This window comes from Peromyscus eremicus, chromosome 4 (genome assembly GCF_949786415.1).
Source record: "Peromyscus eremicus chromosome 4, PerEre_H2_v1, whole genome shotgun sequence".
NCBI classification, from domain to species: Eukaryota; Metazoa; Chordata; class Mammalia; order Rodentia; family Cricetidae; genus Peromyscus; species Peromyscus eremicus.
This window is the reverse complement of record NC_081419.1, coordinates 98,920,085-98,948,067: the sequence shown is the minus strand read 5'-3', so window position 1 is coordinate 98,948,067 and position 27,983 is coordinate 98,920,085. Positions and strand designations below refer to the sequence as shown.

The following is a 27,983-nucleotide window of genomic DNA, read 5'->3' as shown; positions in this document are numbered from 1 at the left end:
CAGCCCCTTCAGAGAACAAGTTCACACCTCCTCCTGGGCAGTCCACAGCCAGTGCCTGCATCGTGCAGGAGCACAAAGCCCAGGGCCTTTCCTCCCGTCTTGGGCTACTTTGAAGGAACATTCTTGCTCCAGGTCGCTGAGTGAGCCAGTCTTAGGACCCACATCAGTGCTCACCATTCCCCTGCTCCACTTCTGGCTCCTCCCCCGAGCAGGTCCATTGTGAGGAGGACGTATTGCTCACTGAGACACTTCTTGCCTTTCCTAGAGACCTGCTCTAGTATTTCAGGGGAAACAGGGTCATCTTCACCAGGTCCCTAGTCATTCAAGTTTCAGATGATAGGGTGAGCTGAGTACAGGTGGACAAGGGACACCCCTGCCCGGGCCTTGCTCCTTGTGTCTCTTCTTCTGTCAACTTCTAAGCACAGCTAAGCTTAGAACCACTCATCCCAAACCCCGGCTTTAAATAAGCTGCAGGTGCGGCCACGGGATACATATTCAAGCTCACATCCATGTACCATTGATTGTTGATTTCAATGACAGAAAAGCAAAACACACACTTTGTCAAAGCAAACACATTTTAGTGATTTTATTTCAGATCGATTTTCCCCTACATGTTTCCCCCAAATAGTCAAAATATGCCAAGAAAAAAAAAACAAAACAAAAAAACAAAAACAAAAAAACAAGCCATTTATCAGATAAACAATTTTTGGGTTTTTTCCCTGTGATTAAATATTATAGACACACTATCAAGAAGAAAAATCAGCACCCGTATTCTTAAATTTTACAAGTTTCTCCATTCATATCTTAGTTATTCTCTAAAGTCCATATAAGGAGTACAGAAAGTAAATAAATGTAGGATCTGGATGTATTTTTAATAGTGGATTGAAAGTTTATGAGATGATTTTTCAGTGAGACCTCTATTTTGATTTCATCTATGCAAACCATTTAATTAGAGAAAAAATAGGCAAAGTAGTTCTAAGATAGAAATTTAAAAATATTTAGCAGGGAAGACAATTGATATTCATATGTTAAGAATCGACTGTATTTCATTTAAGTGGAGCATGTCTCTCTCGCTCACCTCCCTAACATACCTTCAGCGAGCAGCAAATGCTATGTGTTATCAGAGATCACTTGTAAGCATATTATCTGCCGCATTAAATAAACCTTATTTAAGTAACTGCTTTGAACATTCTGTAGACTCTAGCCCTTCGTAAAGTTTTCAGTTATTGATTTTTAAATCTCTATAAGCCTCTCAGGAGGCCAAGCAGTGTCAGGCCGCTGACCCAGCAGGTCTTTTCCTGTGATTGGCACCTGCTGTCACCATACCAGCCTGTCAATAAGCGCTTATGGAGGGCCTGCTGTGGGACTGAGGTCTGCACCAGGGCCATGCAGCAGACTCCACAGAAACAAGAGATTAGGTTTGCCTGGAGCTCACATCCAGATTAGCATGCCAGCCAGGCTTTATTCATTTCTTGTTTATCAGCAACTCCGACAAAGTGTTTCTCTAAGAGTGGCATGGCCTTTGATGCTCCTTAAACGAATGGGAAAAACCTCTCATTAATAATAATTCTTTTTTTAAAGACAAAATTTATGTAGAATCAGGTAGACTAGTCTCCGGAGATTTGTATATTATTCATAGATGAGATTTTACAACACAAAGTACCAGATGGTTTTCATATTCAGACATCAAGTTACAACATTTCTTATCTTTCCCACTTTAAGAGTAAAATGTCAGGACGTTTTTGTGATTTCCTCTAACAAGCAACACAGGAGGGAGGTTCCTGGTCAGAATGTCTAACCACGCCATGTACAGCAAATCCGAGATAGATCCTTTTCTTGCCACTGGAAGGCTCCTGATGACATGGAAGAAAAATTAAAAACAGAAAAATTACGGTGGGAAGGGACCTTGTCTGCACTTCTGAATTAGTAATAACTAGTAGCCTGAAATGTGTATCATGTCCCCCTCAAACAATAGTACTGCAACTATTTTAAATAGAGAAATTAAATTGATGTGTTCTTAAGATGATGCAAACATGTATACATTAGAAAAATGGCTTAGTCATTGTACAGACAAAATAAAATTGTAACTTTAAACAGAGAATTTAATAAACTAATATTTGCCTTACGGGGGAAGTTACCCTTCCTTCCAATATCTCCTGGGACTTTTTTTAGGGGAGGGGGTACATTAGAAGTGGCAGTCTTCCAGGCCACACCGTACTTGAAGATACATATATTTTCATACATAGGTCAATTCATGGGATAAAAATAAAACAGTTGGACATTTCCCCATTTTTAGCACCAATCTTCATTACATGAGTAATATTTTCAGGAGGTATACTCCTAACACTGGTAGGGCCATGGGATAAAGAATGAAAATGTAAAAGCTCGTGACTTTTTGTCTTTGGTGACCCGTTCCCACACTGCACAGAACCCTGTGAGTCAGCCATGGACACACATAGCTCAGAAGTACCCACCCAGGAAACCAACCATGGACACACACAGCTCAGGAACACCCAGGTTGGTGAGCCCTGTGGCCCAGTTGGGCTATTGGGAGGGAATTTCAGAGTTCCAGACTCCTTGGGCCTGGCCCATATGGGCAGGACTATAGGGGCAGCTTCAGTCCAACATGGACACAAGCTTCTGGACCCATGAGTGTTGTAGAACCACTAGAAAGTCCAAGCAGGTCCTGCTGCAGTTCACAGGATTCAGTCATTCCTGTCCTAGGGTGACATTCATCATCCTTCATTGCCTAAACTCCCACATGCTCCAACTTATCTTTGAAAAATTTTTCCTACGGAAGAGTCCTGGGCCTTTAGTCTGATCAGCCCACTCAGCCTTTCCCTCCTTCCTACCAGTCACAGGTGCCCCGTACACTTACAGTACAATGAGGTTGGCGGCTCTCGAATGTTCCTGTAAGAGCTCGTTCAGGCGAACTTGGCGGTAACTCTGTGGATAGTATTTAAACTGAGTTCAGTGCAGGTCTACCAGAGTTATGAATGAGAAGTTATCTTCTTACCTCGAGTCATGAATATGCAGAAGATAGGATTTTTAAAAGTCATTATTAAAAAAAATAGAGTCTACTTAAAAAGTGAAGATTTAGTGTTGTAAAGCTTCATGGGAAATTGTAGAACTGTAGCGTGAGTCTCGATTGTCACCGTGACGTGGTGGCTTACTAGATTCTAGGGGTGTAGGGCAACTCATATGGCAAAACCAAAAAAGACGAGAACAGAGTGTTTGGACACAAGCTTTCCTCTGAAGAAAACCAGCTGAATCTTGCTGTCTCTTTGACAGCCTAAGAAGGTAGGTTCTGTTCTATTCTGTTTTCTTCAAGCTCTCTGGCAATATCAGCATTGCTCTGCTTTCAAGTAAAAAGCCACCAGTAAACTCATTGGAAAATGATTCTACAGTGATAGGACTAATGCCTATTTCTGCATTTCACTGGTTCAGAACCAGGTTCATACGTCTGACTTGCTTAGTTACATGCTATGTCTCTGTTAAAACTGGGTACTTAATCACACGCAGTTTACTGTTGTATTTCAGTGTTGTTTTCACTAATGCTGGAAGGGTTTAATATTTTCTTTCTCCATAAGCTCTGTGGTCCTTGTCCTTTAATGTCCAATGAACATGTTGAGTTTTGTGCTTAAATCTTCATCCCTGTTCTTTTCATCTTCATTATTACCTAACACTTCAATTTAAGCTCAGGCCAGAGAGAAACTTCTGGTTGTTCTGTGTTCTTCTCAGGCTGGCCCGGGGTTTGTGATCCTCCTGCCTCAGCCTCCAGAGTTCTGCAATTACCGGCCGTTGTGCTATTTAGGAAAGGTCATCATTTTACATCCATCTCACTTTGTGCAACACACACACACACACACACACACACACACACACACACACACAGGCACTCACTCATGCACACACATGCACACGCACACACAGAGTTATTTTATTATTCCTGTGTGTGTATGGTGTATGTGTGAGAGCTGTAGTGTGCTTGTAGACATCAGAGGACAGCTTTTTATGAATCTGTTTTTTGCCTCCACAATGGGATCTGGGGACTGAACTCAGGCTACCTGATGAGCTATATCTTGTTAGCCCAGGCACAACATCTGTATTCATTATTGCAAATAATACATCATACATTTCTTTAGATATTTGTGTCTGTTTTTCAGAGCTGTGTTTATCAGGTTAAAGGTCTTTGTTATTGTTTAAATTGTTGGTCAATTTACCTTTATCCACATTCTATGCCTAATGACTTAAGTTATTTTAGATTAATAAAAATACATTTCAAAGGAGACCTCACAATATGGACCAATAACTTGTTTTGTTAACTTAAAAACGGGTTACTTTCTAGAAAAAAAAAAGAAAATGTTTTTTAAATGATTATATCTAGTAATATGCTTGAAAAGCCCCTGACAATGCAGGTGCCTGGGTTGCTGAGGGAAGGCAGCTTGACCTGATGTAACATTTCTCGAAATCAACCACTGTTTCCTCTTTCATCTAATTAGACAGTAAAATGAAAACGAAGGAAGACAAGTCCTCACCTTTTCCTTGACGGCTTCCAGTTCTGCATCTGTAATTTTCCATGGACTTTCTCTTTTTAATTTCTCAGCAGTGGTCAAATCTTTGTGGCTTTCATGGAGCCTATAAGGTTCAATCATCTCTTCAAAGACTTTCCAGCTGAAATTGAATTGTAAAAGAGGCCTCACAGTGGGAAATGGACTTATTATTTGACAGATGCAAAGAATCAGAGCTGAATGGTATGCAAATCTTTTAAGAGTCATCTTTGCAGGGAATGTACTGTGAGAGAAACCATGGGCCTAGTACTCCCTCCTCAGTCAGAGCAAGCAGTCGGTGTGTTTGAGACCTGGTTAGTTTGCAAGGATCACCAATGTTATTAATTCATGAACACGTAGATAGTAATTATTCCACAGATATGTTGTCTGCATAATGTAGTTAAAGACCCACTTACACTATAGACAGTGATACCCACATCTGAGTATCCATGTGCTTGTAAGGCAGATCAATGGAGACATCTATCAGTTACTGTAGTTGGGAGATGACCTCCATTCATTGACCTCCTCACCTGCAGTCAACTAACAATGCCCACTTCTGCCAGGGGGCTTTGGGCAGACAGGAAAACAGCCCGGGCTCTCACAGGCTTAACAGTGCTACTGCAAAATGTCTGCGGAAAATAATGGTGTCCTTGTCCTGGTGTTGGATGTTGCTGTCTGAGATTTCCAAATGACTATTATTCATGTTTGTGTTAAGCGAGAGGACAAAAATCAATAACATTTAATGCCTAAAAATCTGAGACCATCTTAGGGCATCTAAAAATAAATCATTGAGGAGAAAGCGAGAGGCAGTGTCTGAGAGCTATGGAACATTTAAAAATTGCAAAAAGAGCCGGGCGGTGGTGGCGCACGCCTTTAATCCCAGCACTCGGGAGGCAGAGCCAGGCGGATCTCTGTGAGTTCGAGGCCAGCCTGGGCTACCAAGTGAGCTCCAGGAAAGGCGCAAAGCTACACAGAGAAACCCTGTCTCAAAAAACCAAAAAAAAAAAAAAAAAAAAAATTGCAAAAAGAATCTCATTCTTGTCGTACATGATAATCTCCTAAGATTTATTCTTCAAACCATGGCACAAAGTGAAGCTTATAATTTATGGAGGGAGTTGTCTTCAGAGCTCTGCTTAAGAAGCCCTCAACTATGAATAATTTTCTTTGGTTTTTATATAATTTAGCTTACTTACAATTTAGTAACTTTGGGATGAATGATAATTAGAATCCATACGCTTTGGGTTAAGAAATTAAAATACGAAGTGGTGAATTTAATTATCTCATCAGCTGGCCTGATTTAGGATTTGCAGATAAGAGTGCAGAGATTACAAAGGAGTAAAACTGTCTCTGCCAGTAAACCTCTGTAAAGGACTGAAGAGGTACTGAATGCAGCAGACTCCTATTGTGCTGACTCACATAGAGAGTGGGGAGCCGACGGGTAAGCAAGAGAACTGATGTGCCCCTATTATTCTTTCAACAATATGTTCATTTGCCATTACTTCCAACAGTGTCATCCCCGAGAGAGCTGTGGTGACAGTAAGATGCAGGGTCTGGCCTCAGAACCTGGCCAATTGCTCCAGGGCTTCCGTTTTCCTCCTGTAGCTAATCTGGCCTATAGAAGGGGGTGACAGTGGCCCCTGGGAGCCCCGTGAGAGCCAGAGTGATGGTGTAGGTTCTCTTCCTTGGGAAAGCGAGGTAGCATCCAGCCCCAAACTTGGTTTCTGGATGGAAAGCTGTGTTTAAAGTCTACACGTTCTCATTTCAGTGCAGTTTGGGTTTCTCTGCACCTCATCCAGAGCCTGGCTAGAAAACACAGCGTAAGAATGATTTCCCTAGAAACAGAAGTGGAGTGGAAATTGGTAGTTATTTCCACAGTATCCAGGGTGAGAACTGTTCCATCTACAACATCAACCAATTCTAGCATATTTCTATGCTTTCTGCAAGGACTGAGCAAACCCCAGGTAGTTTTGAACCAATATACACCCAGTATTGTGGTGCCTACCATGAATGGCCCAGTGGTTTAGGGGGACAATGAATCCTCAATGGAGCATAAGAACCTGACTTCAATGACTAGGGAGAGACACTTTCTCTCCTACTGAACGCACAAGTATGGAGTCCTAGTTGCTATTGTCAGTCACCTTTCTTTTATAAGCTAAAATATGTAACTTTCATTGATGGCTTTCTACAAGAAGGGAGACTAGGAAGAATGAAAGAGAAGCAGGCCTTTGTCATAAAGTTTATTTTCTAGGTCATTTAGCTGAAAGCCAGCCTACGCTTGTACTTAATTGTGACAATAATTTCTGTCATCTAAGTCACTCTGAGGTTTTCTTTCACTTGCACTGAAACATGCTAAGGAATGATGAGGGAGACCAGAGCAGGACATTGGGTCTCCTGGAACTGGAGTTATAGATGGTTATTAGCCAGCATATAGGTCCTAAGAATTGGACCGTGGCCAGTGCTCTTAATGCTGAGCCATCTCTCGATGCCCCAAATGATTTTTCTTTAAAGTATCTTTTAATTGACTCTCAGCCAAGTAACATCTGCTGTTAAATATAAATGAGGATTAATTCAGTTTTTTTAATTAACTAATAACTGTCCTGTCTTCTCCATCATTTTCTTCATACCGAAGTTCAACATGATTTTAACTGCACAAAACTTTCTCCCTGAGAGAGGAAAGGGAAGGAGGAAAAATGATAATCATTCAAAATTTTATCCTTGGTCTACATAAGATTTCCTCTTTCAAAGTAATCTATTGGAGTTGTTTTTTGGACTACTCTAGCATCTAGCATCTTTAAGCTAAATTATCTAGTTAATAACTTCCATTTTTTCCTTGATTTCCATATAAAGATTGCTGTCTTTGGCCCATGACTTTTAATTCAGTTTGTAGAATAAAAACGGATTCTAACCACAATGTGTCCTACGTTTCTCTAGGCTCAATTATTTTCTCATTTAGTTGGCTTTTGTGTTGTCCTCACCCTTGGCCCTCCCACACTTAGAGATAAGGTTTCTATGACAAAATGCCTCCGACATGGCTGACCAACATTTCACAGTGCCTGCAGGATTTACTAAAGGGGATTGAAAGATAATTTAACATGAGCCTTCCCCAAGCAAATCACTGACAAACTGTTATCCACTTTGTATAACACCAGGTGAGCTAGACAAAAAGAGTGATCTGGGGACAGTTGTTAATGGTAGTGAAGACTGCCCAGCCAAGAAGGCCACCATGGGCACTGAAATTGGGACAGTATTCTCTTGATGGTTTAGCTCGATGGCCTGGGGCTACATCCATCTACAAGAGCTTTCTCTGTTGGATTGTACTACCCAGAGTTAACACCAAAATGCCTGACCTGCTGCCAGAGGCCACAGGTGCCATGGACCAAATGACTGCTTTCTGTTGCAAACTAGGGCTACTTTCAAATCCTGGGACACGAGTTACCAGCAGGGCACATGGCATTTTTCACCTCAATATGGGCGAAGTGTGGTAGAAGGGAAAGAGAGGAGAAGGCTTCTCTGAGCACTCTTTCTGGCAGATGGCCTCTTTTTCTCAAGGCAGTGTACATTAGCCACCAGAGTTCTTTAACCTTAGGAAGGAAGGATGTGTTCCCTCTGTATCTTCTTTGCAACCTTGATACAGCAGAGAGAAACTCTGCAAAACTTTGAAACCTAATTTATTGGCTTCTCAAGGAAGGGAAGTAATTCTCTTTGCAGGACGATAATGACATTGTGGGAGGAATACCAATGACGTCGGCAATAAAATTTAGACACAAGGACAAAAAATGAAAACGCCCTGAGAAGAGGACAGTATGGGGCAAAGGTCAGTGTAATAGGACAAAGTTTGTCTGGACTATGACAAGCAGGTTCTCCCAGGATGGAGAGGACAGTTAATAAAGGTAACAGATCTCACATTCAGTGACAGAACAGAAAGGGTAAGAACACAGGGTGGTGGTCACAGCAGCTGAACGGAAGCTAGGCTGGGTGATACAGAAAGAAACAAACCTTGAGTAGAGAAAACCAGGTTGAGGGGAAAAAAGACAAGGGAGCAGAGAAATAATTGCTTATTTACGAAGATAAGTACTGAAGACAAATTCTGGCACTGCAACAATCGGGGGACTAATTTTTGTTCAACATTGAGCAAGGACTTGAAGAGATACAGTGGTTACCACTCCTTCAGACAATGGACAGTGGCTTGACCTTGACATATGATGATATCTAAACCCTGTCACTGAGGGATTCATGCAAAAAAATTGTTTGGCTTGTTCTGTTATGAAGGATCCATCTCTACCAGCTGGAGCCACAGAATGAGCCTCTTGGGTCACATGACTGCAAATGCCATGGAGGCACTGACTCAGTGAGCTACAACTCTTCAGATGACAAGAGACTGCATGACCATCCACTTCTGATCAGAGCGTTATTTCCACTTGCCAAAGGGAATGATAAATACGTGGTTTTACTTAGGTGTTTGTAACCACAGAAGCCTAAGAATGTCAGGCATTGAGGTATGTATGATACAAGGAAATATTATAGAGCATATCTGCTTAGCCCTGTCAGTTTCTGCTTTCTTATCACAGTTAAGGTACTCTGCAAAGTGTTCTGTCTGACCCACACATAGCCCTAGCAAGCTCACAGACACCCTAAACAATATAAAGTTCAAGTTTATCTGGCCAATAGAAAGTGCATCTAAAGTCTTAATATTTTTAGATACTTATCAAGCTCACAGAGGAAACACTATTACAAGAAGGGAAGAGGTGAGAAGATTTGGAGATTGTAGAACTATGGCTTATCAAGAATTGCCAGAGGAAGCAGAAACAGTGGTCAATGAAGATCCAACAGGGCTGTAGGACCCAAGGCACTTAGAGGCCTTCATGTCCCATTAGGGGATTTTCTTTGTGGGCTCCAGTCTATTCTAAGCCAAATGCATCATATTGTATCCACAAGGAACAGTCAATATAACTTACTATAAACAACTGAAAACTTCTTGTCATAGCTAAATTACAAGTCTAAGCAGTTCATTTAATTTATAATTGACCATGATTCCAGGCAGTATCCTTGCATCTTTGGGATATCCTGTGAAGATATAACCTGCGATACCAATAGTTCTCAGAGGCTGTTGCTATGAAACCAAAGGATTGTTATCTACTATAGTTCACACTGTGAAGCCTAAAACCCCAATGTGGTGAAGTTTAGAGGTGGGGCTTCTAGGGGGAACTTGGCTTTAGATAGAGTCCTAAGGATGGTGACCCCATGAGGGATTTGTACCCTAGTAGAAGAGGAGGAGATATCAGAACTCTTTCTCCATCCTACGAGGACATAGAAGTGACCAGCTTCGGGCTAGAAAAAGAATCCTCAACAGATACACACCCAAAATCATCTTGATCTTGGATTGCTCAGCCTCTAGAACTGAGAAACAAGTGTCACTTGGCCAAACTGTCCAGCCTACGGCATTTTGTTAACGGCTGATATAATAATGGAGTTGAGAAATTCAACAGGGTTAAAATGCTGCCCTGTGTTGAAGGCATTTCAATGATTATTCCCACTTTGTTACTCTCTAGTTTCTGGTAGTGAGACTTCAACCACCCTCTAGGTCTCAGATAGTTTTAGAGGCTCCTGCAAAAGTTCACAGGCCATTAGCATTGAGCCCTTTAGTGCCTGGAACCTAAATTAGCCCTGGGATGGGGGTCCTTTCCTCGGGTTTCTTACCATAACCCTCTCCTCTCTATTAAAACGGTTTTGGTGGCTCTGTGTCATAGCGATTGAAAAGCATTTCTTTAATATCCGTCTAGAAGACATTGCAGTAAATGCATTACATTTTCAACTCTTGGTTAAGCAACACAAAAAAAGAGTGAGACCAGAGCAGGGGCTGGGAGAGGGGCTTGTTAAACAATTCACACCTCTCTTTGTTTGGCTTGATGTTGATGTCTCCAATTATATGGATGTCTGCAAATTTTATCCTAAATTTGCTGAGAAGAGAAGCCATTCTGAAAGAGAGAGAGAGAGAGGGAGAAAACCACATCGTTAGTGCCTATGTAATTACTTTCTATCAAAAGTGTCTTTGTGTTTGAATTAAGGCATCAAAAGCAATCAGTATAGCTTTCAGATGGAGACTTTTCAGTTTTGAGTTTCGTTAACGTATTTGTTGGAGACGTTAAGTATGGACAAAGCTGCTCCACCGAGGGCCTAAAGCAAGCCTCATAGTCGATTGAGGTGACTCACACCTGCTCACTCAGGGCACTGAGGTAGGAGGACTATGACTTAGAGCCCAGTGTGACACACTCGGAGACATCTTGTCATAGAAATAAAATCCAAGAAATAAAAACAAAGAAAGCCTGGGAGATCCAGAGAACAGAAAGAGCAAAGAGAACTCTGCATTCATCTTCATGAGAGAGAATGTCAAGTCCTCCTTGTCATCAGACGGAGCACCCTAACTCTTATTGTGGGAAGTTTTCATAAAGTTGCTGGTAAACTAGTAGTTATAGTGTATGGCTACACGTTGTTCCACCCCTGGAAACTGGTCATTTCAACTTAAAGTTACAGAAATCTTGTAGAGTGGTTCAAAAAGTCCTAGGCTTATCATTGGCTTAAATTTTGTCCAATTTGGCTTGTTATTCTCTTTGTTTCTTTCTATATATCTGTCCATCTACCTCTTAAGAGCAATCAATAAACGTGATATTATTGTATGAGCATTGTAATATAGTCATTGAAAGTAAATATATAGATATACTTATATCCTCATTATAAGTGTGAGTATATGTGTGTGTTTACCATAATTCCGTTCACCTGAGAGGGAAAAGAAAACATGAAAATGGATGGAATGAGAGTTCTGTCATTATTCCACAGTTTCTGGAAAGTACAGAGCTCAGGACTTTAGCCTGCCATGCAGGACCGAGAGCTGCTTATGGTGTCTCCCCAAGTTTCCCATGACACCTACGAGTGCACCAAGCTCCTGGATATTTGTTATTCTCACATCTACACATCAGCTCCAAGTAGGTACATTAATGAAAAATCTACAAAGATACATGATGCAATTCACTTTAATTAGAAGTCTCTTTTGAGACAGGGTCTCATTATGTAGCCCTGGCTGTCCAGGAACTCGACATGTAGTCCAGGTTGGCCTTGAATTTGCTATGTAGAGCAGGCCCAGCTCAAACTCAGAAAGAGCTGCCTGCCTCTGCCTCTCCCCAGTGCTGAGAATTAAGGCATGTGCCACCACACCCAGCTAACTCAAAGCACTGAAAAGTAAAGCAGTGGAGCAGCCCATCCTCAGAATGACCAGAAAGGCGAGCCTCAAATTACTCACGAAATTTTTTCCTCTTCAATACGGTTGATCTTTCCTCCAACGTAGATTCTTAACTTACAGTCTTTCCATTTTTTTCTGAGAGTCAAGATATATGGGATAAGAAGTGTTAACCCTGGAATAAAGAGTATAAATTACAACAGAAAGGATGAAGGAAATTGAGAGGAAAAAAAAAATGAGAGCATTATTTTATTCATTCTCATTATCATAGTTATTAAATGATTTATGGCCTTCAGGAACTCAGAAATGGGGCTGAACCAACCCCTTTTCATACGCAGCCATTTTGTTCTGCTCCCCAGTGAACATTTTGGACAACTTACCTCCATCATCAAATAACCACCAAACATCAATCGTGCCTTTTCCTTGTTTCTTTTTAAACTGAGCACTGGCTTCCACCAGCTTCTGGTTGAGCTCCCCGACGTGCATTGACTGGATGGTGTTGATGTTGCCCTCTGAAACGGAGGACACAGTGATACATCTGTTTGTCTTTTGAGGACAGAAACAAGGTGACTTTCCAATAAGCCTACTGAGGAACAACATTCATGGTGTAATGGATAAATTCTGAACTCCGTTCTACAAAGTCAAACTCCATGGTTTAGCTTAGCTAAGGAAAGAATTGCACTTAGTTCCACCTACAGTTCTTGCTATAAAGCAGTGTGTTATCTTTAGATCTCTTTTATTCTCACAATGGAATTATAATTTAGATGTGTGGTGGCTTAAACTTCAAAGATACTCCGCAAGCTTATATTTTGAGTTATTGCCCCCACCTCAGCTGATGGTGCTATTTAGGTTGAGGAGCTTTTACGGGGGCTCAGCACAGTTGGGGAAAGTAGTTCAGTGGGGGGCGGGCTGTAGAAGGTTACAGCCTGGCTCCTACTGTGGGGCCTGTATGCTTTCTGGTGTGCCCTGATGTGACTAGCATCAGCCTTGAGCGTCTGCTGCCATAGATGAAGCCACAGTGGCCTTCGTCTCTACTCTGATGGGCTAAAACTCTGAAATCGAGCCGAGCCGTTGGAAATCTTTCCTCCTTCAAGGTGATCTTTGTTCTGTCTTGTGTTTGGTCAGGAGACCATGAAAGGATAAGCAATGTGTGTCTATGGGGGTGGTTTGGAGGGGGGAACAGTGCCACATGTGACAGGCATGTGGGAAGAAAGCTATGGGGAAGGAGAGGGTCCAGGAGGGGAGGGGACAGAGTGGGAGAGAAACAGTACAAACAACAACGTCTGTTTGAAAAAACGCTATAACGAAACCTAATTCTGTATGTGTTAATAAAAACGTTCTTTTTAGAAGAAGAGGCGGCACAAACAGCTTTCCTGTGGGATGTTATAGCCTGGATGTGGGATGTTAGGCTCCAATTACGAATGCAGCCTGTGACAATACTCAATAGTATTGTACCCAACCTTCTGAAATTTTAGAACAGAACAAATGTTTTCAGGTTTACTTTCAATCAGAACATGTGGTGATTGAATTTTCTGGAGATAAGGAGTAGGGGAACGGGAAGGTCACTTAGGTGCCAAAGTGCTGGCTTCAAAGAACCCGTGAAAACACGACATGAGTGGTGGCGTGTGTGTGTGTGTGTGTGTGTGTGTGTGTGTGTGTGTGTGTGACCGCAACCCTGGGGAGGCAGAGAGAGGTGAATTCTGGGGTCTCATTGGCCAACCAGCCTGCCTCGCTTGGAGAATTCCTGCCTCCAAGTGGATGGATGACTTTCCTGGGGATGGTGCCTAAGGCTGACCTCTAACCTCCATACACACGTGCAATGTGCACCTCCATACACACACACACACATTTACACACACATTAAAAATAACCATCCTTTCGTTGGAGAGTTCACTCATTTGAGCACAATGTTGTCCTGAGCTCCACAAAGGTCTGGTTTGCAGATCTCTGTAATCCCAGATCATATCTGTTTCTTTTTCAAGAGTTCTGTGAATGAAGCTAAAGCAAAAGCTCCTGACTTGTATGAATTTTTGTGAATGACATGAAAAAAAATCTAGGACATGTAGACATTAAAAACTGCTTTGAGTTTTAATTAAGGATAGATGCATATATAATACGTAGACGTGAGTAATATTTCTCTAAACTATGACTTGGTTTAAAATTATTTGTATTATTTTATTTGTGTGTGTGTGTGTGTGTGTGTGTGTGTGTGTGTGTGTGTGTGTATGTGTGTGTCTGTGGGTAAACATGTACACTATGTGCACTATGTGCATGTGAGTGCAGGTGCCACATAGGTCAGAGGTATTGACTCCTCAGAGCTGAGATTACAGGTTGTGAGCCATGGAATGTGTGTGTGTGTGTGTGCTGGGACTTGAACTCAGGTCCTCTGGAAGAGCCGTAATTGCTCTTAACTGCTGAGCCATCTTTCCAGGCCCAGATCTATTTATTTTTACGTGTATGGGTGTTTTACATGTGTGTATGTCTGTGTACCATGTGTACATGCTGTGCCCTCGGAATTGAGCAGAGGATGTCACATCCCCTGGAACTGGAGTTTACAGTTGTTAGCTGACATGTGGGTGCTAGGAACTGGATTTGGGTCCTCTGGAAGAGCAGCCAGTGCTTATAGCCACCGAGTCATCTCTCCAGCCCCATGTTTAATAGTTTTTGACTCTGACATGGGTACAGTGGAGGCGTGTCTGGGGAAGCAGGCCTGCTTCCTATGGAAGCCCTTGTCGCTGGGATTTCTTTGGCACACTATCTATATTATTTCTAATTTCCTTGCCTTTGAGACTCTGTACTTTTTTGCTCTAATGCAAAGAGGTAGTGTTGGGGCAGTGCTTAGAGCCACGCTGACAGCCTCTTCAGAGCTCCCTCTCTGATCTAGAGGGTTCTGAAGATGCTTTATTCTGTTTCCTCTGTTGCCATGTTCTGGGCCTGTCAGCTCTAAAGCAACGATCACATATTGTTTTTATATCCTTAGGACTGCCGAGAGAGAAAGTAAATTTATTTGTAGAATGGACCAAACTCTGCCCTTCCGTCCATGCAAATCAAAGGATCTGGAAGAATCATTAGGAGAGCCTGCAGGTTTGGGCTTGATCTAGAGCTCAAAAGAGTTGTCGCCACCTGGAGCCCGGGGTGCTGTAGGCTCCCTGTAGAGCAGTGTTTGAACTCCTAGGTATTAAAAGTACACAGCATTGTGGTTTTGTTTTTCTGAACACCACGGCAGGCTGACATTGGGAAAAGTACCTTTTTACTAAAACAAGAGCTGAGACGGAGAAGTAGACTTCCAGAATGAACGAGCCTTGCTTACGGGCACGACGCGGGCCGAGGCTTCCCCCTCCCGGTTAGAAGGAGGAAAGGGCTGAGCTTTGGCTCTGAACTTTTTGCAGTTTTCTCAGGCCATGCCACTTCATAGAGACTGATATTACAAATAAGCCAACAATGGAAAGGGAAAATTTTTTTCAAGTCTTATTGCTAATTAAAAAATTTAAACATTTATTTAGTTTGCACATGTGCACGTGTGGGCACATGTGTGCCGTGGCATGCACATGGAGGTCAGATGACAACTTGGGGGAATCAGTATTCTCCTTTCACCCTATGGGTTCCAGGGACAAACTCAGGTCATCAGGCCTGGTGGTAAGCACTTTATCCTGCTGCGTCATTTCACGGGCCCCTTGTTACTGATTTTATATCAATTCCAACTTCAGATTCAAACATATAATTCTCATGGGAAAGTATGTATGTATGTATGTATGTATGTATCTATGTACATATGTATATATGTATTGAGACAGGGTCTCTTTACATAGCTCTGGATATCCTGGAACTCACTCTGTAGACCAGGCTGTACTCGAACTCACAGGGATCTGCTTGCCTCTGCCTCCCAAGTGCTGGGATTAAAGGTGTGCGCCACCACGATGGGAGGGAAATGATATTTCTAAGTGCATGGGAAGGGGCTGGAGAGATGGCTCAGAAGTTAGGAGTGCTTGCTGCTCTTCCAAAGGATGAAAGTTCGGTTCCCAGCAGCTATGTACCCATCCATGTCAAGTAGCTTGTATACTAACCCCAGCTCTAGGGCATCTGGTGTCCTCTTGGAATTTGTACATACACATAAATTAAAAATTAATCATTGAAAAAACTTGGTTGGAAATATTAAGCTTCCTATAGCCTGCAGGATACAAATTGTGTTGCCCATCATTCTCATATTCCAGGTACATTTTCTACCTTAGGCTACACACACTAGAACAAGCCAACAGCGTTGAACTATTTACAGTTAGGGAGTGGTCTTTTCAGCGCTGGCTGTCAACCTAGACCAGGAGCTGGCAAAGCTTCCGTTTGGATCCTGCCACTGGACTAACAATGAACCAGTTTCTAGTCTCACACCAGTGTGTGACAGTCTCAGGGGTTCTCTGTATTCTGATTTTCTACCAGCAGAGGCCACTGTGGACCTCATTAAATTCAAACTTAGACTTGTTTAGGAAAAGGCGGCAATTTTCAAAAGTAAATAAATTTTTTAAAAATCTCCCATTTCTATAACTTTAAACAAATTCTCTCATGTTTGATCCTCTGTCCCCGGGATGTCTTCCAGACATGCAGAGATAAGTTTACCACTAGACCAAAACTACAGGAAGTAGTTAGTGTCAATGAGGCACCCGCTCTCTCATTCTGGTCAGTTATAAGGATGCCTTTCCGGAAACAGGTTTCTAGCTCTATCCCATTTGCCTAGTGCATCAGCCAACTGTATGCCCCTGACATGTCTGCAAGGTAAGGATTGTATCGATAAAATTGATGGGTATTATTGGTTCTTAATTTTCTTTCTTTTTTTTTTTAAAGATTTATTTATTTATTATGTATACAGAAGAGGGCACCAGATCTCATTACAAATGGTTGTGAGCCACCATGTGGTTGCTGGGAATTGAACTCAGGACCTCTGGAAGAACAGTCAGTGCTCTTAACCTCTGAGCCATCTCTCCAGCCCGGTTCTTAATTTTCTATTCCTCCATCTCAGCAGACATTTCTATTTTGAGGCACTCAGTCTACATAAACACTAGGTAACTCCCAGTCCAACTATATATATATATAGAGAGAGAGAGAGAGAGAGAAGGGTGCCGTAGAGTGCATCATGATTTCGGTGCCTGCCCATACTCAGTGTCTTAAATGTTTCTTCTGACCTCTTTGTGATGTTCAGCTCTGTGCTCATCTTGAAGTCTTGCTCCTAGGATGGACAAGTGCTTACCTTTTTTCGGGGCTGGCTTGGTAATGTTCAGCTTGCCTGCTTTCTGAAACAAGCCTCGTATGCCTCCCTTCCCCTCCTCACGCTCATTGTCTTTGATTGCCGCCTCCAGAGCCAGTCTCTCCTGCTCCAGTTTCTCCAGCTCATCTGAAGAGAGTAGACACGGACAGCGGTTTCACTCAGGGGAGCAAAGTTTCCAGGGCAATCTCATAAATACGTCTAGCATTTCATAGAATTATGCAATAAGATGGCTATGCAATGGTATGATTTTCTTTCTCCAGTCACTATTAAGAGTAATGTTTTCAGTAAATTGTATTCAGAAAGTAGTAACAGCTGTTCAGAAAAACAGCTCCGTACATGATGTCACGGGGCTTTGATTTGTGAGAGCAAGAAGAGCTGCTTTTTTTGTTTGTTTGTTTGTTTTTTTTTTTTTTGGTTAAGACAGGGTTTCTCTGTGTGACAGCTCTGGCTGTCCTGGAACACGATTTGTAGACCATGCTGGCCTTGAACCCACAGAGATCCTCCAGCTTCTGTTTCCCAAGTGCCGGGATTAAAGGTGTGTGCCACCACGTCCAGCTGAAGACTACTACTTATTTACACCTTTATACCACCATCCAGAAAACCTGACCTAGTGAGATGCTGTTACTGCTTAAACAATGACTTATCCATCAAGTTACCAGGCAAGATTTTCAACAAGCAGAAGTAACAATATTGCAAAAGTATGCTGGGCGTGCATGCGAGGCATGCATCCCGCACAGCAAGGCCTCTGGACGGAAACAGAAAACCAAGAGCAGGAATTACAGACAGACACCTGGGCATGCTGGTGTACACATGTAATCCCAGCACTGGGGAGGTGAAGGCAGAAAGGCCAATTGGCTACACATGTGAGTTTAATGCCAGCCCAGGCTACAGTGAGACTCTGTCTCAAAAGGAATGGGGGTGGATTACGGAAATATAATCAGATCTTAGAATAAGCTTCTCTGATCTTTGAATACAAAGTGCAGAAAACAAAATACCCAGCACTAATTGTGCCTCTTAAGAGAACAAGCAGGACAAAAAACAGTATTACAGACTGAGTGACCAAAGGAAAGAGCCAAAGCCGAGGCTTCTGGGAGGATTTCGGAGTCCAGATGGCTTGAAAAGTCACTGGAAACACTTGAGTCTACACCAAGAGTCAAACTGTGCAAAACTTCCTCCAGAAGGTTCAGGACCACTGTCCAGGCTTTGACGTTGCATCTGGCTGCCTTTTAGCTTTTCTGGGTTCTGATAGTGTTGGTAAGTTCCTTGCTGATCTCCTCCCTCTTCTCTCTCTCTCTCTCTGTCCCCTCCCTCCCCATCTCTCAACATAGATTATACAATATATAATCTCTCCTTGACCTCAGCAAGTGGGAGGTTATTCTGCACTAACAGGCATGTTCTCAAACTTCTGTCAGATTTTCTAAATCTCATTGCCTGCTGAGAAGTCAGCCTTGGGAAATAAGCCCTGCTCCAAGGGAGAGAGAGGGCAGAAAACCCAGATTCAGTGTTACAAAACCCTGCCAGGGCTTCTGTAAATGTCAACCCTCAGAACCCATTGCCTTATCTATCTGTGAAGGGACAATTCTGCCTTAACTAAATCTGTCCAGCGACACAGAGCCACCGGGCCCCTCTCCAGGTCTTAGCAATTAATCTTCTGCCAGTGGCATGAGATTTAGAGTCAAATCAGCCGTTTGATCTCCCCAAAGCATCAAAGGTTCTCATGAGGAGCGGCCGTAGGAAGGCTGGGAATGAGGTTGATCATATTAGAGATCAGGCCGGTCTGTGCCTGCCCTGATATTCAAAGGTGAGGGCAATTTACATTACAGTGGGGGCCACAACCCAGAGGAGCTCAGCAGCCAGCTTCCTGTGACTTCAGTCATTTACGCCATGTCTCAGACCTCCTGCGGAATGGAAAATCAAAACATTGTCCTTTCCCACCCTATGAGCTTCATAAGCAGAATAAACAACAGTGTGCCTTGGAGCTTCAGGAAGAACAGAGCAGCAATGTATTCATTAGGCAGGGTATTTATGCTCCTTTTGGAAATGAGTCTTCTCAGGCAAAGCAAACTAGCTATCTTGAGAAGGCCGGGAGTTGTTTTAACACCATTTATTGCACACTCTCTGGGTGCTGTGTTTTATTCCTTGATGAACAGCTCAGAGATGGTTACTACGATGTTCTTCATTTTGTAGCTGAAGAAACCACGGCTAACAAAAGTAAAATAATTTGCGTGACTATCATTGAGCAAGGCCAGGACTCAAGTACAAAGAGGTCAGCTTGGCTGTCAGTCTCTGTGTTTCCCAGCATGAAGACCTTGCAGCTACTTATGATTACTTTACAGTTGTTTCTATTAACTGCCAGCCTCTTCGTCAGATGAACTAAAACATTTGCAGGACCACACCCCTAATGATGGTTCTGGAACATGTCATTTCAGTGAGGGCTCTAAAGACCTGGGTTGTATGGGAGGCTGCCTCCGAGTTCCAGCTGGGACATTCTCTTCCAGACTTCTTCCAGGAGCTTCGCTGTGAATTACTTGGAGGCAACTGTAAGGACTGCCCAGAGGAGCGGGCGGCTCGACTTTGTTTCTCTGACAGGCTCTAGCACACCCTGTGTTCAGCTACTAATGGTGCTCTGCTTGGACAAAGATAGTTTAAATCCTCTTTCATGAAGGAGGCAGCTGGCTGAGCACACCCCAAGTGATTCTAGCAGTTTGTTCCACAGCCCATCCAGGACAAGCAAACTGCAGAACCCCAGGCCCAGGAGACAGACCAAAGTCAGTTCCTATGCTTCAAATTCATTCGTTCCCTTGTAGTGCAGACGGGCTGGTCAGATCTGTTCTGAAGGCTAAAATCAGCTTGCTTAGCTGTCTTGGGTCTCAGGGCCACAGGTGGTGCCATCTCGGCTGCACAGTGGGCTTGCAAGTCTTCATCAGAGATGACTTTTCATCGTTTACTCTGCAGGAGACAGATGAAGACCCCACACTGCAGCTTTCACATTGCAGTGTGAAACAGAAGTGTCCCTCGGATGATCTGGGTTTAGACTATGTCTGGTGCACTGCGCACCTTGGTTGGCACCGGAAAGGGAGAGTAGACTTTGCCAAGACGTTTAAGAGGAAGGCTGGCCAGCTGAGTTGCAAAAGTAATCATAGTCACAAAGAGGGGGTGATTCAGGGGAGCCATGAGGTTGGCATTAAAGATTAATCATTCTATACCAGAGCCAAATATCACTACTGTCCTTTTTTTTTTTTTTTTTTTTTTTGAAATAGGGTCAGTCTTCTTCTCTAGCCTAGAAGTCTTCATATAGCTGAGGCTGTCTTGAATCTCTGCCTCTGCACCCTTAGTGCTGGGATTACAGGCCTGTGCTCCTGGGCTCAGCTACAACTACACTTTGAATATTCAGGAATTACAGAGTCTATACATGCTTTGGAGGCTGGTGTGCAGGGAGAGCTGTTTTAGTCCTCGTTTTGTTATAAAGGAAACTTGGACAGTTCAAGTGATTTGTCCAAGATCGTATAGCTGGTAACACAGGTCTTCTGCTTCCAATTCTGACATCAGCCTGTGCCACCACTGTCTTTGAGTCTTATGTGGCCTCCACTAGCCTCAAGATCACTGTGTAGCTTAAGTTGGCTTTCAACTCCTGATTTTCTTGCTTCAGCTTTATCAGTGCTGGGATTACAGGACTGTACCCCCATACCCTTTACCAATGGTTCTCAACCTTCCTAATGCTGCCACTGGCCCTTTAATACAGTTCCTCATGTTGTGGTAATCCACAACCACAACACCATTTTTGTTGCTACTTCATAACTGTAATTTTGCTACTGTTATGAATGGTAATATAAATCTCTGTGTTTTCTAATGGTCTTAGTCAACCCCTGTGAAAGGGGGTCAAGACCCACAGGTTGAAAACTTTGCTCTTTATCATTCTTCAGTGACCTGATCATGATATCTGTCTGCCCTTCGCTTTGATAGATTTTGAGAGAATCCCAAGGCTATAATGGTGGAAGTAGATGACCTTTAGGTTGTCAGCTTAGAGTAGGGTTTGAATAACTTTCTTCCTGCATACCCCAAAACAATTCTAGTTGAGCCCAGATACCCAAACTGCTTCGAACAGTGGTTACCACTTTCCCTAAGTGCTTCATAAACTGACCACAGGGTAACCGATCAGAGAGACTGCATTTTGAAATTCATTTAGTTGTCAAAATGGCCTCATGTTCTAATGTGTCTTTTTTTTAAAAGATGTCATTTAGGGACCGATAATTCACCATCTGCTTTGACTCTTAAGGCCAGCAGAAGGAGGAGCAGAGAAAGCCAGAGGGCAGTCATATTTCCCTTCCATTTTACAGCCTCTTTTTTTTTCTTTATTCATTATTAAATTATAACTCTTTCCTTGGTCCATCAACTTGAAGCCACAAATGCTTAGATGAATCGGTTGCTGATCCCCAGGTGAAGTCAAGCTGGATGGAAGGCAGGAAGCAGTCCCGCAGCCTCGCCTTCCAATCAAGCAATTATTTACTGCTAGGCCATCTGTCTTTATTTTGCTAAGCCACTCGATCAGACACAGCAGTATCACCGTGCTCTGAGCGGGTCATAAATCGTGCAGTACTTACACAGGGTACCCAATTGCGAATCACACTCTATCACTTTATTTACTACCAGAGCAATCTGGATTCTTTGTTATAATTGACAAACTTGCTAAATACCTCTGGGATGTGAAAAAAACATGAAATGCCACATTTTTTTTGTGTGTGTTGTCAGGCAATAAATTAATTTATTAAGAGGAAGTATTAGTCATCAGTATCGGGTGAGTTGCTGTGGTGAACAAGAATGTTATGAGCATCGATCTTATTTAAACAAAAAGTTATTCTCATATGAGTCTGTGACACAGTACAGAAACGATTGTCATTAGCTGGTAAATTACCTAGAAAGCTGATTTCTACTCACTGCTTTAATAACTGTAGTATATGGGCTCTGAATTGCTAATGTTTCCCTTAAATTATAATCTGTGATGACACTGTGGTGCCCATGTTGGGAAAGCTATGATGATAATCATTAACATACTGTAATGCAATACTGAAGATTTATCAGGCTCTTATTAAGCCCTATATTACAGTATAATATAATGAACTGCAAGTTTGTTTCTTCTAATCCAAAAATCTAATATAAGGCTTGTGCCATAAATTACTGGAGCTTCATAACAAAGCATGGAGCTGTGGCATCAAGCTAATTTCTATCATTATGTTTTTTTTTCACATGTTCTCTGTGTATTTGTGTGACATTGCATTTCTGTTTACCTAGATAGTTGGTACTTAAAATTATTTTATCAGCATCCAACTGCATTTTCCCTTTCTTGGCTAAGAAGCAGAAATACCTCAAACATCAAAGTTGATCTGAATAGTACTTGTTCTTTGGGAAAATTAAAGGAGCTATAGTTCAGTGCCAGGCTTCTTTGAGACACATTACAGAATCTAGTGGCTATATTGCTTCTCAGAAATAAACTGATGGTGCATTTTGGTGCCTGGAACAGTATGAGGTAGAGGTGATGTTTTTCAGCTACATTACATATATCAGCTTGAAGGGACTAACACAATACACAAAGCAAATGCCTAATCTAAATACAAATTATATTTTTTCATTCTCATTTTTAGATAGAAAACAACAGTACCAAAGCCAGAAAAAAAAATCAAAATAGATTGGATGCAGGATTTGGAGGATCTGAGTTGGATCTGACCAGGAAGCCTTCCCCCCAAGGACTATCTTTCATTGTACTAGAAGGTACTATGCAAGCCTCCATGGGAGGGAAGCAGTCAATAGTCCTGTACAGCTGTGATGCTCATGAAGTACAACGATGACTACAATGCAAAGATATCCCTTAAGATGCAATAGTGGCACTCACATTTTGGTAGTAACCAACAGCTGTCTAATTGGACATAAGACCCTCTCAACAAGAGGGAAATAATGCCCAGTGCTGGGAACCTAGCCAACTACCCTAGACTAATTAAGTCATGGATCTTAGAGGAGAGCCTACTGCTGCCACTTTACTAAACCAGCATAATTCTTAACTGCATCCTAAGGGCTTATATGCGCACCCTTAAGTGTGGTCTTCATCCCTCACATGAGAAACTTCTCTTTATAATAGATGGGGAGAATTACAGAAATCCACAACTGATGAAAATGCAGAGAACAAATGATCAGGGGTGCCCAGCCCCAGTGGATACAGCCACAACACAACTTCTGCATCCAAGGCTCAGGGAACCATCTTGGAAGAGGGGGCATAATGATTGTCAGAGCCAGAGGACCAGGGAATCTGCGGTGGAAGTGTGTCTCCTAGAAATGGCAGGGAAGTTTCTCCCATGACATCCCAACAATACAGCTGCCCAAACAAGACCTGAACAAGGATTTCAACACTATAATTTCAGAGAAATCTCTTTCAGTGCAATGACCTGTGTCATGTTAATTATATTTCATTCACTCTGACTGGGCTTGTCTGCTGTCCCTGACAATGTTGATTATTCCCATGGCTCCTCTGCACCAGTCACCTGGTCCCTTCCTGCCTCCTTCATAGCTGCTTTCTTGGGCTGTATTTGCATACTTGTAGTTTCCATTTCCACCTTATCTACAATGATTTCCCACCTTCATTTGCTGAGAATAGCCACAAACCACCATGCATTAAAGAGATATGAGCAATGGAAGCTTGTTTCTCACAGTTCTGGGAGTGAGAATTCCAGTATCAAGGTGTTAATTGAGATAATGATCCCAAGGCCACTTGGCCTAGTCTGAGGGCAGTGCTTCCCACATGGGAATTCCTAGCTCTGTGTCCTATTTTCTTTTTGTAAGAACACTAAAAAAGTTGAATTATGGTCCATCAGTGTGACCCTATTTTACCTTAATTACATCCCTAAAGATGATCTTTGCAGACAGTTTCAATCTGAGGCACTAAGGTTAGGACTTTGGCATATGAATTTGGTGGTTTGTGAGGCACAGTTTAGTCAACAGCATCTAAATCTGGATCTGAGATGTGGGTAGATTAAGACTATTGACTACCTCCTGAACACTTCCAAGAGGATTTCCCACTGCCTTTGAGTTGAGATAGACATCTCTCCTTAAGGTTTAAACCTTTTTTTACACTTCCCATCTCCTTCACTAGCCTCAGCACTCAGCCAACCAAGGCATTTTTTTCTTCACAGCTCCCTGTCCTGCATCTTATATACTCAATCAACCTCCAATGCTGCTCTTTATGCCCCCCCCCCATACTTCTCCATTCTGCTTTTCTCTCTTCATCCCTGAAGGAGCTTTCCAAGCTTGGGCTGTCACTTCCCCTTGCTTCCATTATTGTAGAAATCTTTCTCAAGTACACATTTTTACAGTCCTTTTCCTTGGTGGAATATTTTAAAGAAAATTAGAATCATCAACACTCACTCCTAGAATGTTTGTATGTATCTCTCCACCCTTGAGGTCTAAAAATTAACTCCTTAGCCTACAAAATAGTGGATTTCTTTTGACATTTTCATACATATATATTATTGTGTCTTGCTCATATTTATTCCCCCCCCACACTACCTTCTGCTGTCTGTCCTATCCCTTCTCACTGGTCCCCTTTCTCTCTCCAAATATACCCCATTCTGCTTTCATGTCATATATATATGACATGATTTCACATATGAGAGAAAAAGTGACATCACTTTCCCCATTCTGGGCTTCTTTGAGTCATGCCCCAAGTGACTGAAATAGTATGGACTTTATAAGCCAAGTCTGACCATTACACCGTGACTTATGTCCTTCTGAGGGTTCTCATTGGTGGCAGACTACTTTGAGTATGGCAGAAGCAGCTTGGGAAACCCTCAATATTGCCTGCTTCATACTTTCCCCTTCGGTGGTACTGATCTGCTCTGGCTGTGCACACACCCACCCATTCCTCTTCCTCATCTTAGCCTTTCTTCATGCTCACCTCTGGGAAGAGATGTTTGTTCTCAAGTCTCTTTACTCTTCTGTCCCTCAACAGTGCTTACTTAACTCCTACTCATCCACTAGACCTCTGTCTTGGGGTTCTTATTTCTGTGAAGAGACACCATGACCATGGCAACTCTTATAAATAAAAACATTTAATTGAGGGTGGCTCGCTTACAGTTTCAGAGGTTCAGTCCATTATTATCATGACGGGGAGCATGGCAGCAGACAGGCAGACATGGGACTGGAGAAATAGCTGAGAGTCCTATATCTTGCAGGCAATAGGTCAACTGACATCCACACTGAAGGAAGCTTGAGTAAAAGAGACCTCAAAGTCTGCCCCCACAGTGACACACTTCCTTCAATAAGGCCACATCTTCTAATAGTGCCACTCCCTTTGGTGGCCATTTTCTTTCAAACTACCCCAACTTCAAACCATATTTCTTCCAGAAAGCCTCTTTGGAATTAGATGCCCCTTCTTTACCATAATTTCTTCTTCATACATAATGATCACACTAATATCCATTTCTCTACTATAGTGCCAGTTTCTTAAGTGTAGAAGCCAGGCTTATTAATATCATGTTATCATTAATACCAATATCTTCACCTGCACTCTTCATGCTATACAATAGGCATCTCAAAATATCCCCTTGTCTTAGTGTCATTAGAGGACTCAGTAAAGAAGCTCAGCTGAAGAGAAGGACTCATGTTCTCTCCAAATCTTTCAGAAACTCTTCTCATAGGCTCTCCTTACTTCCTATACCAAGAGGCTATATTTAAATTCGAAAACTAAACAACTCTACCAAATTCTGTACAGTGAAGCAACAGGTACTGATCAGAATAAGTGTCTCTGCCTGTGCATTACTTAGTGATTCGCAGACATGACTCATTCAAGTTCATTTCCACGTCAGCTACAAACCAGTTCTCCGTCACCTGAAAGCAAAATACATACTTCTCCTTGGGGGAAAAGATCTTCATTTTCTGAAACATCTTGCAGAAATTCATTTGGCAGGCTACTTTACTGAAGGTGTTCATTTACCTCAATGTTGGCTTTGTGGTATTACAGTAAGAAAAATCATTGGCTACCCTGAGTTAGTGTACATTTCTAATTACCAGGACAAAGATCAGTTGTGTTAGCCATGGGAAAGCACACGTGGAGCGTACATATACACCATGGGCTGAGGGAGGATCAGTTTGTCCACGCTGAGCACTATTCTGAGCCCACCACCTAGAACAATTCACCATCTGTTGAGTGGATAAGGACAATACTTACCTTGTACCTGGAGAACTGGAGAAATGTCAAACCCCTGGCTGATTCTCACGATAACCACACCGATCTCAAAATCAAAGGCGTCGCTGAAAGGGGAAGCAACACGTTAAGTGTTTCCAGGGTTTTCTTCAACCTTCACACAGGGTAAATAGTAAACTTGTCTCTAGGATTTTGATATCATGAAGCATTAAAATTCACTTTAGAATACAGCTAAGAGCTGATGTCTTCTTTGGATTTGTTTTTTCTTCCTTTGTGCCTTTAAAAGTAAATTCTGGGTAGAGGTAAATGGATGATTCACTATGAAGCTGATTTGTTCTAATTGTTGCACCAGCTAGATATTTTTGATTAGGTGGTCTCTACATACTTTAATTAATCTATTATTAGATCAGAACAATCTGATATATTTAGAATGGAACATTTATAGATTGCAAAATCTTTTGAAATTATCTGCCTTCCTTCTCTGCTACTGGGAAGACATCTCCAGTGACGTTGGACAACAAGTTCATGGTTTTAAAAATCTCCAGTACAGCAGTTGGGAGGCACAGGCAGGTGGGTCTCTGAGTTTGAGGTCAATGTGCTCTACATAGTGACTTCCAGACAGCCAGGCCTACACAGTTGAAACCCTATCAACAAGCAAACAGTACGGTTTCCAGTTTCTTCTAGGAACTTTTGTTACAGACACTGCACAGAGCAGTGCTTTCCTCTGGAAATCCTGTGTACTTGCCGAGGCTCTAATGCCTTCTCTGCCTCAGCCTAAGGAGATTAAGGCTATAGACTAGAAGGAGAAGCTCTTTGGTTTATCTCAGCTCCTGTTGTACACATTATAAATCTAAAAGCAGGCCTATCACTTATTTGCGTTAACTAAGTGTTTCCCTCTGGAAGTTCCCTTGTTGGCTCATTGAGACCCAGAATTCTTTATGGTCAGGCCACCCTCTGCAGCATCACTGTAGTCCGTGATTGATTGGTCGGGCCACCCTCCACAGTATCATTGATGTAGTCTTTGATGGTCACCATAAGCAACAAGCTTCCAATAAGAAGTTGACCTTAACTTTCAGGAAATGATATGAAGAAGTTCCACTCAAAATTCAAAACGTAAATCATCTTCACTTTGCAAAATAGGTGTATTCTAACACAGAACTCTATATAAACAAATCTTGTATGTATTTAAACTTGATTATGAAAAACTAGACAATTAGTTTCACAAAAAAGATATTGATTCTTTTATGGGCAGATTGATGGGCTTTAAAGGACATCTTAATTCCCCAAACCTCACAAGACAAAAGGGACTTTGCATATATGACTAGGTCAAGAGCTTTGAGGTGGGGAGAGTTTCCTACAACATCTGCCTGAGCCAGATATAGTGACAAGGGGGCTTGAAAATAAAGTTGAGAGACAGAAGAGGTCTGTGTGATGCAGCTCTTGCTGGATTGGAGATGGAGAAAGAGAGCCACCAGCCACATTCACTCACGGGGAGCTTCTAGGAGCTAGAAAGGCAAGGTAGGACTTTATAGTAGAGCCTTCTATGGACAATCTAGCCTGGTCCACTTGGATTTGGGCACAATAAGATATGTGTTAGACGTATAAGTCACCATCAAAAGTAAAACAGATTTTAAGGGAAATCAACCGTACTTGTGGTACAGACAGACATTTAAAACCTTTTACTCAAAGGAGTCTGGTAGGACACTATGTGATTGTAACTGTAGCCCAGCATTAACAGTGTGTGGCTCCCTTCCTCCTGCT

General features: G+C 42.3%; 1 protein-coding gene across 3 annotated transcripts in view; it reads right to left on the bottom strand.

The window, feature by feature from the left end:
- Positions 1-581: 581 nt before the first annotated feature.
- Slc12a1 (solute carrier family 12 member 1) overlaps positions 582-27,983 on the bottom strand; it is an 82,497-nt gene continuing 55,095 nt past the window's right edge. For all 3 annotated transcript variants that reach the window (XM_059261297.1, XM_059261298.1, XM_059261296.1), the window contains exons 19-26: positions 26,247-26,329; positions 17,018-17,161; positions 12,162-12,293; positions 11,845-11,956; positions 10,439-10,525; positions 4,539-4,674; positions 2,879-2,946; positions 582-1,853 (exon numbers count right to left, since the gene is read on the bottom strand). In XM_059261297.1, coding sequence (XP_059117280.1) covers positions 1,718-1,853; positions 2,879-2,946; positions 4,539-4,674; positions 10,439-10,525; positions 11,845-11,956; positions 12,162-12,293; positions 17,018-17,161; positions 26,247-26,329 — 898 coding nt within the window. In that variant the 3' untranslated portion in view covers positions 582-1,717. The remainder of the gene's footprint in view (positions 1,854-2,878; positions 2,947-4,538; positions 4,675-10,438; positions 10,526-11,844; positions 11,957-12,161; positions 12,294-17,017; positions 17,162-26,246; positions 26,330-27,983) is intronic.